The sequence below is a fragment of the Giraffa tippelskirchi genome, chromosome 4 (assembly GCF_054371585.1).
Source record: "Giraffa tippelskirchi isolate mGirTip1 chromosome 4, T2T-mGirTip1v1.2.pri, whole genome shotgun sequence".
NCBI lineage: Eukaryota > Metazoa > Chordata > Mammalia > Artiodactyla > Giraffidae > Giraffa > Giraffa tippelskirchi.
In genome coordinates this window covers 86,604,322-86,619,070 of record NC_137278.1, presented here as the reverse complement: position 1 = coordinate 86,619,070, position 14,749 = coordinate 86,604,322, and the positions used below count along the sequence as shown (strand labels likewise).

General features: G+C 34.3%; 1 protein-coding gene across 19 annotated transcripts in view; it reads left to right on the top strand.

The window, feature by feature from the left end:
• BIRC6 (baculoviral IAP repeat containing 6) overlaps positions 1-14,749 on the top strand; it is a 212,332-nt gene that overhangs the window by 17,374 nt on the left and 180,209 nt on the right. For all 19 annotated transcript variants that reach the window (XM_081590295.1, XM_081590294.1, XM_081590292.1 and 16 more), the window contains exons 2-3: positions 11,546-11,727; positions 13,710-13,847. In XM_081590295.1, coding sequence (XP_081446421.1) covers positions 11,546-11,727; positions 13,710-13,847 — 320 coding nt within the window. The remainder of the gene's footprint in view (positions 1-11,545; positions 11,728-13,709; positions 13,848-14,749) is intronic.

The window sequence follows — 14,749 nt, the reverse complement described above, 5'->3', positions numbered from 1 at the left end:
ATCTCCTGCATTGGCAGGTGGATTCTTTACCACTGGACCACCTGGGGAAAAAGGAGGCTCCTTATGATTTCATTACCTAGAGATGGCTAGTCTTAGTATTTTGGTGTGCAGCAAGTTCTTTTTGCCCTTTTCTATTATTTGATGTATTTTTATTGTAAGATATGTTATGAACTATTTCCCCCCTTTACTTTGATAAAATTGTATTTTCCTGTGTTTTTATTGTATAATTTAAAAATAAACTTTGACTAATGATTATAGTAAATGGACTTTTATGTGTGTGTACTAGTAATACATGCATGGATTCATGTAACCATCACCACAGTCAGGATACAGAGCAGTTTCAACACCTGAAAGAGTTCTCCGTGTTATCTCCTTTGGTATCCCTTTGTAGTCAGCCTCCTCCCCACCCCTGAACCTTTGGCAATCACTGATCTGTTCTCTCTGCTATTTTGTCTTTTCTAGACTGTTGTGGAAATGGAGCCCTTTAGTATGTAACTTTTTGATACTGACTTGTTGCACATAGCATAATATCTTTGAAAGTCAAGTTGTTGCATGTATCTGTAGGTCATTCCTTTTCATCACTAAGTATTCCATCATATGAATGTATTGCCATATTTAGTCAGTTACTCTTCAGAGGACATGCTTTTGGTAATTATGAATAGAACTATTATAAACATCTAAGTACAGATTTTTGGGTGAATGAAGGTTTTATGTCTCCAGGGTAAATAGGTAGAAGTGGGATTGCATGGCCATTTTGTGAGTATATGTTTAACTTCATAAGAAACTGTCAAACTAGTATGGCTGTACCATTATGCATCACCATTAGAAATTTATGAATTATACTTGCTCTGCATCCTTGCCAGCACTTGGTATTGTTACAAAGTCAACACTACCCAAAGCTATTTACAGATTCATTGCAACCCTTATCAAAATTCCAGTGACTACTTTTGCAGAAATAGAAAAATCCATTCTAAAATTCGTATGGAATCTCAAAGGACCCCAAATAGCTAGTGTTATTGAAAAAAAAAAATGCTGGAGGACTTACACTTCCTGATTTCAAAATTTCTTACTATGATTCTATAGTAATCAAAACAGTGTCGTTCTGGTTTGGAATAATGAGTACAGAAGTACTCCTTATATAAGTGGTCAAATAATTCTTGGCATGGAGGTCAAGACCATTCTCTTCAAAAAACAGTGCTGAGAAAACTGGATATCCATATGCAAAAGAATGAAGTTCTATCCTTATACAACCATATACACCATAGACAAACATTTTTAAAACACTACATACAAAAATTAACTCAAAATGGATGAAAGATTTAAATGTAAGAGCTACAACTATTAAGTTCTTAGAAGAAAGCAAAGTGGAAAAGCTTCACGATGTTGGATTTGGCAGTGAGTTCTTGGATATGACACCAAAGGCACAGGCATCTGGTGAATAAATAGACAAATTGGATTTCATCAAAATGAAAAACTTTTGTACATTGAAGGACACTGTCAACAGAGTAAAAAGGCAAAACCCAGAAAGGGATAAAATATTTTCAAATCACATATCCAGAGATATAGCCAGAAATATTTAGTCAATTATAGAAAACTACAACCCAAAAAACAGCAAAAAACAAATAGCCGGGTTAGAGAATGAGCAAAGGATTTAAATAGACATTTCTCCAGAGAAGATAAACAGATGACCAAAAAACACATGAAAAGATGCTCAGCATAATTAATCATTAGGGAAATGCAGATCAAAACCGTAATGAGGTATCACTTCACACCCATTAGGATGGTTATTTTTGAAAAAGAGTAAGTGTTGGCAACGATGTAGAGAGATTGAAACCTTTTTGCTGTGTTGGTGGGAATATAAAATGGTACAGCCACTGAAGAAAACAGTATGCAGTCCTACATATAATTTAAAATTACCTTATGAACTCACATTTCCACATTTCAATAATACAGTTCTTCAAATAATTAAAAATTATTCTGTGAACTCACAGTTCCACATTTGAATATTGGGTATAAAGAGTTAAAAGCAGAATCTTGAAGAAATATTTGTATACTTAGTTCACAGTGACATTATTCCCAGCTGGACAGAAAGTAGAGGCCACCCAAGTGTCCCGTCAGTGGATGAATGTATAAACAAAACATGGTGTATGTGTATAATGAAATATTAGCCTTGAAAAGGGAGGAAATTCTGACACACAGTGCAACATGGATGAACCTTGAAGATGTCATGGTCAGTGAAGAAAGAGCAGTGACTGTCAGGTTCTAAGGGGACAGAAGTGAAGATTTAGTGTCAGTGATTATAGAGTTTCAGTTTTGCAAGATGAAAAGAGGTCTGTGGATGGATAGTGGTAATAGTTGAAAAACATTATGAATGTACTTAATGCCACTGAACTGTACACTTAATGGTTAAATGGCACATTTCATGTAATGTACAATTTACAATTTAAAAAACATTAAAAAAAATCAAATGGTCATGTTTGTATCTCTGGATTCTGTTCTGTTCCATAGATCTAATATGTTGTTATCTCTTTGCCTGTAGCACACATTCTTGTGGTACTGTAAATTTTATAGCAGGTCTTAAAGTCATATAATGTGATTTGTCCAACTTTATTCTTTATCGAAATTATTCTGGCTATTTAAGTTCCTTTGCCTTTTCAGATTGTTTGGGATTCAGATTATCTATATCTCAAAAATGCTGTCGGGATTTTTTTTTTTAACTCTTTATTTTGTATTTGAGTATAGCTGTTTAACAGTGTTGTGATAGTTTCAGGTGGATACCAAAGGACCCAGCCATGCAGACACATGTATCTGTTCTCCCCCAAGCTCCCTTCCCATCCAGGCTGCCACACAACATGGAGCAGAGTTCCATGTGCTATACAGTAGGTCCTTGGCAGCAATCCGTTTTAAACATTCCTGCTGGGATTTTGATTGAAATTGTGTTAAATTTATAGAGCAGTTTGGGAACTGTTCATGTCTTTGCTATGTTGATTCTTCTAGTCTATGACCATGGTTTTATTTAGATCTTTTTTGATTTCTTTCACTGATCAGTTGTACTTGTCAGCATACATATTCTGTTTACCTTTTGTTTGATATATATCTTAAGTATTTTATGTTTTGAGAGCTCTTGTAAACTAACTTAATTTTTTGGGTAAGTTTTGTTTTCAGATTGATCACTGCTAGTAGATAATAAAATTGATTGATTTTTATGTATTTGTTCAGCATAGCCTTGCTAAACTTTCTAGTTCTTGTAGTTTTTGTTTTGATTTTTATTTATTTTATTTTTTAAAATTTATTTATTTATGGCTGTGCTGGGTCTTCATTGCTACACGCCAGCTTTCTCTAGTTGCAGTGAGCAGGGCTGTTCGTTGCGGTGCACAGGCATCTCATTGTGATGGTTCCTCTTGTTGTGCAGCACAGGCCCCAGGCTTATGGGCTTTAGTTGCTCTGCGGCATGTGAAATCTTCACAGAGCAGGATGCCCTGCATTGGCAGGCAACTTCCTATCCACTGTACCACCAGGGAAGTCTTTTGTTTGTTTTTTTTAGATTCTTTGGGATTTTCTGCATACATAATCATGTTATCAGTGAATAGGGACTGTTTGATTTCTTCCTTTCTAATGTATCTGGCTCCTCATACCTTATTTCAATGGCTAGACCTTCCATTAAGATATTAGATAGAAGTGTTCAGAGTGTAATATCCTTGTCCTATTCCTGATCTTAGGGGAAAGCCTTCAGTCTTATCACTAAGTGTTTGATAGTGGTAGACTTTCTGTAGCTGTCCTTTATCAGATTGAGGAAATTCCCTTTTAACTTGCTGAGGGCTTTTTTTTTTAATCATGGAAATATGTTGTATTTCGCCAGATGCATCTACTGACTTGACTGTGGTTTTTCTTCTTTAAGAAATTATCATGGTAGCTTACATTGATTGATTTTTGAATACTGAACCAGTTTTGCATTCCTGGGATAACCCTGTTTGGTCCTGGTGTATTGCTAAACTCCATTTGCTTTTATTTTGTTGAGGATTTTTGCACAATCTCCATGAAGGATAATGGTATGTAGTTTCTTTTTTTGTCCTTTCTCTAGTTTTTGATCCCAGGTTAATTTAGGCTTCTTAAAAGGAGTTTGGAAGTGTTTCTCTTTTTCTATTTCCTGAAAAAGATTGTGTAGAATTGGTGTTACTTCTTAAACTCCCTAGTGAGATCAGGTAAGCCTGGAGATTTCTTTGAAAAGTTTTAAACTAGAAATTCACTTTCCTTAATTCAGATTATCTGTTTCATTTTGAATAATTTGGTAGTTTGTGGTTTTTATGGAATTTCACCTTTATTTTCAAATTATGCATATAGATCTGTTTATATTATTCCTCAGTTATCTTTGTAACATTTGTAGTGTCAGATTTAAATATTTTAACAACACAAGTTGTCACATTTATGTGCATAGAGTTGTTCATAGTATTCTTTTATTTATCATTTGATGTCTGCAGGATCTGTAGGCTAGCTCCTTTTTCATTTGGTGGTGTTGGTAATTTATATCTTCTTTTATTCTTTGCCAGTCTTGCTAGAGCTTTATCAGCTTCATTGATCTTTTCAAAGAACTCATTTTTGCTTATATCGATTTTGCCTTATTGTTTTTCTAGTTTTACTTTTGCATTGATTTCCACTATTAACCTTTATTATTTCTTTCCTTTTCCTTGTTTTGGATTTGTTCTTCTTCTGTTTTTTTTAAGTAGAAGCTTAGGTTATTGATTTAAGGCCTTTTTCCCCACCCCAATAAGCATTCAAGTCCTATAAGTTTTACTCTAATCACTGTTTTAGCTTCATCAAAATGACTTATTTTCATTCTTTTTTGGGTGTGGAGAGCTGTGCTACAGCTTGAGGGATCTCAGTGTTCCCCAGCCAGGGGAACAGCAGTGAAAGCACCGTATGCCAACCACTAGACCATCAGGGAACTCCCTCATTTTCATTCTTTTAAAAGTGTTTTCTGAGTTACTTTAGACTTCATTGACCTAAGAATTGCTTAGGAGTATGTTGTTTAATTTACAAGTATTTAGAGGTTTCCCATTATGTTTCAGCAGCAGCAGCAGCATTATGTTTCTGTTACTGATTTCTACTTAAATCCATTGTGGTCATTTTGTTTGTGGTCAAACAAAAACATAGTTCTTGTTCGTTTGGTTCATTGAAGTATAGTTTTACAATGTTGTGTTAATTTGTGCTGCTGTTGTTGTTCAGTCTCTAACTCGTGTCTGACTCTTTGGGACCCCACGCACTGCAGCACGTCAGGCTTCCCTGTCCTTCACCATCTCCTGGAGCTTGCTCAGACTCACGTCCATTGAGTCAGTGATGCCTTCCACCCATCTCATCCTCTGTTTTCCCTTTCTCCTCTTGCCCACAGTCTTTCCCAGCATCGGTCTTTTCCAGTGAGTTGACTCTTCACATCAGGTGGCCAAAGTATTGGAGCTTCAGTTTCAGCATCAGTCCTTCCAATGAGTATTCAGGGTTGATTTTCTTTAGAATTGTCTTGTTTGGTTTCCTTGCAGTCCAAGGGACTCTCAAGAGTCTTCTTCAATGCCACAGTTCAAAAGCATTGATTCTTTGGTGCTCAGCCTTCTTTATGGTCCAACTTGCACATCTTTACATGACAACTGGAAAACCCATAGCTTTGACTAGATGGACCTTTGCTGGCATAGTGTTGTTTCTGCACTGTCTAGATTTGTCTCAGCTTCTCTTCCAAGGAGCAGGTGTCTTTTGATTTTTATGGCTGCAGTCACTGTCCACAATAATTTTGGAGCCCAAGAAAATAAAATCTGTCACTGTTCCTACTTTTTTCCCATCTATTTGCCATGAAATGATGGGACTGGATGCCATGATCTTAGTTTTTTGAATGTTGAATTTTAAGCCAGCTTTTTCACTCTCCTCTTTCACCTTCATCAAGAGGCTCTTTAGTTTCTCTTGCTTTTTGCCATTAAAATGCCAAAAAATGGCCCTTTTTTGTCATTAGAGTTCCATAAAAAGAAAGTTTCTCTTTGCTTTTTGCGTGTATATCTGAGGTTGATATTTCTCCCCACAATCTTGATTCCAACTTGTGATTCATCCAGCCCAGCATTTTGCATAATGTACTCTGCATATAAGTTAAATAAACAGGGTGACAGTATACATCTTGATGTACTCCTTTTCCAATTTTGAACTAGTCCATTGTTTCATGTCCGGTTCTAGCTGTTGCTTCTTGTCCTACGTACAGGCTGCTCGGGAGACAGGTAAGGTGGTCTGGTAAGTGATTCAGTTATACATATATATGCATTCTTTGCTTTTATATTCTTTCCCATTGTAGTTTATCATAGGATAAACAATAGGACTATACAGTTGGACCCCCATGCTATACAGTAGGACCTTGTTGTTTATCATTCTGTATATAATAGCTAACATCTACTAACTTGCTCTATCATCAATCTCTTGCTCTATCCCTGTCCCAACCCTGTCCTCCTTGGCAACCACAGGTCTGTTCTCTATGTCCATGAGTCTGTTTCTCTTTTGCACTTAGGTTCATTTATGTCACATTTTAGATTCCAAATGTAAGTGATGTCATATAATATCTTGTCTTTCTGACTTCACTTAGTATGATAATCTCTAGTTGCACCCTTGGTTGCTGCAAATGACTTTATTTTGTTCTTTTTAATTGTTAAGTACTAGTCCATTATATATATGTATCACATGTTCTTTATCCATTCATCTGTTGATAGACATTTAGGTTGTTTCCCTGTTTTGGCTGCTATGAATAGTGCTGCTTTGAACATTGGATTGCATATATCTTTCTGAATAAGAATTTTATGGATATATGCCCAGGACTGGGGTTGCTTGATCATACGGCAATTCTCTTTTTAGTTTTCTAAGGAACCTTCATACTGTTTTCCATAGTGGCTGTATCAACTTAAATTCCCACCAGTGGTGAGGAGGGTTCCCTTTTCTCCATGCCCTCTCCAGCATTTATTGTTTGTAGACTTTATTTATTTATTTTTTAAACTTTATTTTTTTTTTTTTTTAAGATTTTATGTATTTGGCTGCATGGGGTCTTAGTTCCCTGATCAGAGATCGAACCCATGCCCCCTGCATTGGAAGTGTGGAGTCTTACTAACCACTGGACCACCAGGGAATTCCTGTAGACTTTTTATTGATGGCCATTCTGATCCGTGTGAATTGGTATCTTATTGTAGTTTTGATTTGCATTTTTTTCAATAATTAGTGATGTTGAACATCTTTTTTATGTGCTTATTGACCATCTGTATTTCTTTTGAGAAATGTCTGTTATGGTCTTTTGCCCATTTTTGGATTGGGTTGTTTGTTTTTTTGTTGTTGCATTGTATGAGCTGTTTGTATGTTTTGGAGATTAAGGCCTTGTTGATTGCATCATTTGCAAATATTTTCTCCTAGTCTATAGGCTGTCTTTTTGTTTTGTTTATGGTTTCCTTTGCTGTGGAAAAGCTTATAAGTTTGATTATGTTCCACTGTTTATTTTTGCTTTTATTTCTGTTGCCTTGGGAGACTGACTGAAGAAAACATTGGCATGATTTATTTATGTCAGAGAATGTTTTGCCTGTGATCTCTTCTAGGAGTTTTATGGTATTGTGTCTTACATTTAAGTATTTAAGCCATTTTGAGTTTATTTTTGTCTATAGTGTGAGGCTGTGTTCTAACTTCATTGATTTACACGCGATTGTCCAGTTTTCCCAACACCACTTGCTAAAGAGACCGTCTTTTTCCCATTGTATATTCTTACTTCCTTTGTTGAAGAGTAATTGACCAGAGATGTGTAGGTTTGTTTCTGGGCTCTCAGAGAACAAACTTTTATTTCTTTTATATTAAGATCTGTTTTATGATCCAGGATACAATATATCTTGATTAATTTTCAATGTGCACTTGAATGTACATTCTACTGTTGATAGGTGGAATATTTTTAAAATGTCATTGGTTGATGGTGTTCAGTTTCTCTATATCTATGTTTGTTTTCTGTCTACTAGTTCTATCAGTTACTGAAAGTTGAAATCTCCAGCTGTAATTACGGATGTCTGTTTCTCCTTTCAGTTCTTGTTAATTTTTGCTGAATGTATTTTTAAGTTCTGTTAGGTGTATATATATATTTAGGATTGCTTCATGAATTGACTCTTTTATCATGTAATGTCCTCATTTATCCCTGGTGATTTTCTTTGTTCTGTTAAATTTTCTGCTTGAATTTCTTTTTGAACTTTTATCTGTGTAGGGTTCAAAGTCATTTTACAAGTATCTTCTAACAAGGTGCAACATGCGATATAGAGTGGGTGTAAGAGTTTTCCCCTCTATTTAAAAACTGAAAAATAACTTCTTAGCTGATTTCCTCAAAAACTTAAAACAGTAGTTAAGCATGGCTCATCTTTCTTTGAGAAATTTATTTTCAGACATTTTAAACTCATAGGGCAAATAAAGTATAAATTTCTGTTAAATAACTGGTTTATGTCAAATTGGGACTTTAGTTTTTTAAAGGTATCCTTGAGAAGTTTAAATATAGGTTATAAGTTTTTTTATTAATGTTATTTGCAGCATTAAAATTTGTAGACAGTGTTCCATAGTAATACTTCCAAAACCATGAAACAAAGCAATATGAATAAAAGTATAATTTAACATATAATTTCATACAAGATTTTGAAAAGATATTTTCTTACTGAGAGCTCAAACATAGGTTTCTTGGTTTCTTCATCTCTTTTATGAACCTTTATGCACTTAAAATTGTTGTTATAACTGAAAATGAATGTTGATTTTTACCTCCTGTTGTGATTTTTTTTTTTTTTTTTGCTGTACAAATACTCAGTTCTGGGTCACACTTAAGCACACATGGATTTCATTTTTTTCCCAAATTAGAGAATTTGTGTCCTTGGTTTTATTTTTTGTTAAGTAAAAAAGACTTGCTCAAACATGTTAAGATGGTGAAAAGTTCCCTAAAATGTTCTTTGTTCATTGCAGGATATTTTTTCTTCACAGAAACCTAGAACTTGTTTAGGGGTAGATGTAAATAAAATCTTGAGCATACTATGCGACTACATTAACAGAGCTCTTTTTCTTGAAATAAAGTTCTCAGGCTGAGTAAAAGATTCAGATAAAGAGTCTGTAGTGGGTTGTATAACCTTTCCTCAGAATTCATGTGCTCATGGGAACCTTAGATTGTGACCCTATTTAGAAACAGGGTCTTTGCAGGTGTAATTAGTTAAAATGAGGTCATATGAGCTTAAAGAGCCTTTTAGGGTAGGGTAGTATGGCTGATAATCAGTTTACTCTCTTCCTGCTGTGCAGTACAGCAAGTCATTGCTTACAAATGGCCTTTTGTAACTCAGATCAAAAATATTGTGAATGGACTCATCTGAATAAACATGGTCCTATTACATGCTCTGTGGGCCTGAAAGACTTCTGAAGTCGTTGCCAATAAGGCTGTTTGGTCACTGTGCATTACTTTTAGTGCTAATATTATATAGTGTAAGAAATTAAAAAAACAGTGTTGACTTTTTTTTGTCATGATCTATTGAATTCTGGGGTTGAATGGAAACCCAGTTGAAAACCTTGGTGTAGATTTTCACATTTTTTACCTCTGTAAAAGTTTTAACAAAATAATGGTTTTTATAGTTCCTTACCTAATGACCTATCCCTAAAACAAAACAATTCGTAGGTTTTTTTTTTAATTTTACAGTTATGTGTGGGAGGCATGGGAAATCTCTGCCTTCTGCTGAATTTTCCTGTGAACCAAAAACCTCTATAAAAAAAGAATAGTCTGTTTTAAAATTTGAAACTATCTTTACAAGTTCTTATGTAATTTTACTGAGTTCCTATAATTTGTATGATTTCTTGTGGTTTTACCTAGAGATGAGAAGTGGTAGGTAAATATTCCTGTTTTATTGTGTTACAGAGATTATTTTTCAAATGCTGACATACATTTCAAACCAATAGATCTGAAAATGAACTATAGAAATTCCATGAATTTTTCTTTGTTTTATGTAGATAATGAATAAGTTTCTAATCAGTTTTGTAACGCTTCCAAGAGTTGGAGAGAAATCTGAGATTAAGAAAGCTAACCTTAATATTCATTGATTATAACATGTTTTATAGTTGTCCTAGACATTGATGAGTGGGACCCTGATTTATCTCTTTTCTGCTTTTGTATCACTGCGCAATAACAGTACCAAGATCAGGAATGTTCTGTAGACTTGTGGTGGAGTTAAGAATAAGGTATACTGACTGGTGGCAGAATTACTTGTCCACAGAGAAGTTTCTTCACTAGTAAAATTAAATTTTACAATTGATCATTTTTTTCAAGTCTTTTTGTAGATACTGTATTCATGACAGTGTTTAACATTAGTCTTCTTATAAATTAAAATGTAGAAATCAGTGTTATCTTTTCCAAATTGTGCTTTTTGGTTTTATATTTAAAGCTTCTGTGTTTTACTGTCTTTTGTAATACTCCTTGAAATTCTACTCTTAATTTATTCTGATAAATTTTATGGTTAGTGTATTCATTTTCTATTAAAATACTCTTCTGATATTGATTCAGCAGAAGCTTCAGGGGACATTGCTTTTCAGTAATAGTTGACTGGTTTTTCAGTGGTAGTTGAACTAAGAGACTTTACTAGTTCTCTTAACTTACATTATAGCCATCTTCCATAATTTTATCTCAGACATGTATGTGTGTGTATTCGGTCGTATCCAACTGTTCGGACTATAACCTGCTAAGCTCCTCTGTCCATGGGATTTCCCAGGCAAGAATACTGGAGTAGGTTGCCATTTCCTCCTCCAAGGAACCTTCCCGACCCAGGGATTGAATTTTTTCCTCTTCTGTCTCCTACATTGTCGGATGTATTCTTTACCACTAGCGCCACCTGGGACTGGGAAGCTATCTTCCCACCTGGGAAGCATATCTTAGGTATAAAAGCCCAAAAGAACTTTTGAGGTCATTACCTAGAAACTGTCCACATTGACTTTATACTTAATGACTTTTGTAGGGGAAGGGAGAAAGATGTAAAAAATACTGAATATTTATTTATTTTAATTGCAGTATAGTTGATTTGCAATGTTGTACAATATTGGATATTTAAATTTTTTTTCCAAACAAATTATTTTGAAGTAGTGTAATACGGAGAACTTTCCTATAACCTTTACCAAGTTCCACTAATTTTAGTATTTTAAATATTATACCACATTTGATTATCATTCCCTCATGTATACATTCATACTACTTTTGCTCACTTGTGAATAGGTTGCATATATCATATCCTTTTATCCTTTACTATTTATATGTTTATTTCTAAGAACAATGATATTGCCTTTCATAACAGCAATATAGTTTTCAAGTTCTGATAATTTCATATTGTTACTTTAAGCTGCAGTACATATTCTAATTTAATCAGTTCTAACAATGCCCTTTAGAGAATCTTTTTCTAGTCAAAGATTATATATGGTATTTAGTTGCCATGTAAGCATTTATTTTAAAAGATCTATTGGTCTTAAAATCTTCAGTGTTGAATTTTTGTTCTTTTAACAGCTAAACCAGGTGGACAGGTGAAATGTCAGTATATTTCTGCCGTGGATAAAGTTATTTTTGTGGATGATTATGCAGTAGGGTGTAGGAAGGACCTTAATGGAATCTTGTTGTTAGACACTGCTCTGCAAACTCCAGTTTCAAAGCAAGATGATGTGGTTCAGCTTGAATTACCTGTCACAGAGGTAAGTTGAAATAAGTGTCAGTATGCTTGTCTACTTAATGTAGTTTCAGACTTACTAGTTGTTAAATGAAATTAGGTTGTCCTTGGAGGATATTATCTATGTACCCCTATAAAAACAAGGAATTGTGAATTGTACAGGTTAAACCACTTTAACAGAAACCCCGAAATACAGGGGTTTAAACAAGATAGTTTTTTTCTAGTAACAGTACCAGGCCAAGTATAGGGACAACTTTGCTTACTGCAACACTTAGCTTCCGTCTCTTGAGTCCAAGACTGCTGCTTCAAGTCTCATTACTTCCCAGTCTTAGGGAAAGGGAGGACAAAAGGCCAGGCAGCACACTGGCATTACCCGCCCTTCCTTTCCTCCTTTTCCTTTTACCTCCCTCTCTCATCCTTTCCTTCTCTCTGTACCCTATCCTTCATTTTTCTTATTCTCTTTTACAAACTGTTTCACATGTGCCCTTTTCATATTCAATTAATTCATTGGCCAGAATTTAGTCATATGGCCACATGAGACTGAGGTGTTTTTTTTCTTTAATATTAAAAAAGAAGAAATAAATATTAATGGACAACCAGTAATCTTGGCTATGTAACATGTTTCTTGATAATTCCAGATTAAAATTTCAGCATACATATTTTTTGTGTTACATGTTTATTACTTAATTTATAGGTATATCCTAACTTAAATCCTTTTGTGTATGTTGATGTTCATATAATGTAATTTAAAACTACATTTTCAGATTTATCAGACTTTAAATCATCTTAAAAATATAAGAGATTATAATGTTGTATTCCCCCCAAAAGTGAGATATTATTTCTGTCTTTATCCCAATTTGTTGATTATTAACTGTTTTGTGTTTGGTGGATTGATGTGATTAGTTGATAAAATCAATATAGCTTATTTCCCATTTTTAGGACATGCAAAGTGTTACTGTGTGGGTCAGTGTCATATCACGGTCATCAAGTGTGTTAGTATTGAAAGCATTTTCTGAAGGTCTGAGTTCTGAAAACAGAGTAGCCATCTTTTTGTCATCAGACTTTCTCGATCTGGGGGCATGTTAAAATCTTTGGACAGAAAATTAATTATAATTAGTTCTACTTGTATTGAATAATTTTTTCCCTCCTACTTTAAGGCAGTTAGACCTGGTGATATCTTAGTAAAGCTGATATCTTCTGTACTTTGTAGTGTACAATGAAAGATGGTATCAAACCACTGGATTTTAAAAGGAACTACAGAATTACAATAAAATAGTTGAACATTTATATAAAATGGACCCTGAAGTTAATATTTAGCTAGATATTTAGCCAACTTCTGCCACCTCTCCCACCTTGCCAGCTCGTGATGTCTGTTGCTCGTTTTCTTTCCTTTTACACAAATAATTATAGTTGTCTTATTTATGCAATACTGTTTGTAGTTCTTCCACCATCCCAGGTACCCTTTCCTGCATCACATTAGTTTCTCACTGTCCTGCCTAAAGTGTATGGCCCTCGGTTTGGTTGGATTAGTGTGGATGTATTCTTTTCCATATATTGACCATATATTTCTGTTAATGTAGTTCATATTGAATACGTGGGTAACAATGCAAAGGGCTTTTTTAAAATTACCTGGTGACTTAATGAGTGACCCCTCTTAGGGTTTTACATAGTAAAGCTCACTGAGGGACTTTACATTTGTCTTTAAATTTTTTTCTCCTTTTGTTTATAGTTTCAGCTTGTCCAGTTTTTTCTGTTTTGCTTTGGTTTATAAAATCTTCCATGTATGGAGATTTTACTATGTGGTACTATGCTGAGTACATTGCTTTATCTCATTTAATTTTGTAACAACCTTGCAAATTATTATTTGGTTAGCTAAGTTTGTTTAAAAAAAGTAAAAGTAGTAAATTTTCATATAGTACCTTTCAGAATTAAAATATTTGTGTAAGAATCCGAATTAAACATTTTTGGTATGGTTAATTTTTTTTGTGATCATCTTTTTTTATTTAGGCACAACAGCTCTTATCGGCATGTTTAGAAAAGGTAGATGTTTCTAGTACGGAGGGTTATGATTTGTTCATCACACAGCTCAAAGATGGTTTGAAAAATACATCTCATGAGACTGCAGCAAACCACAAAGTTGCTAAGGTAAGAAATAAAAAATAATTACTTTGTTTAGGGTTATAACAGAAAGAACATTTCCATACTTCTGCCTTTCTCTGTTCTCCCTGCACTGATGACTAGGGTGGGAGATAGTGCTTTGAATTAAATCCTTGGCTATATTTCATTAATTCTTCTACATTTTTCTTTTAAGATTTTTTAAAAAATTATAAATATAATACATATACAGTTTTTATATTGAAGCATATAAGGTAGAAGCTGTTTTCTAAAAAATTTTTGCCTTTGTAAGTATCTTTTTTCTCAAGTCCAGTTGAAATTATACTAAAATACTGTGATGTACTGCTTGGTCTGTTTTGCACTGCTGTAATGGAATACCACCGACTGAGTAGTATTTCTTCTGGTGAAGTCCTTCTTTCTGGGATGTAGCTGGTACCTTCTCACTATGTCCTTATATGGTGAAAAAGGCAAGGGATCTCTCTGGAGCCTCTTTTATAAAAAGACGGCTCCACCTTTATGACCTAAGTACCTTCCAAAGGCCCTACCTGCTAATAGACTCCCTTTTGGGTTAGAATTTTGGCAGATGAATTTTGCGGGGACACAGGCAATTCAGATTATAGCATATACCTTGCTTTTTTTCATTGAAGAATGTATATTGAGGATCTTTTCATATCAGTGCTTGTATATCATCTGTATTCTTCCTAATATTTATATTGAAGTTTATTTTATAAATTCACCATGACTTTATGAATCTTAATTCCATTAGTGGGACTTTTTATTTAGTAAAAACAGAAACCATATTGTGCATTTCAACAGAGAGAATTTATTGTAAGAAATTGACTTAATATGTGTATGAGAACCAAAAAAGTGAAAAAAATACCCTGAGGTAACACAGATGGTAACTGTGGGAAGCAGCACTCATTTTGGTCTGA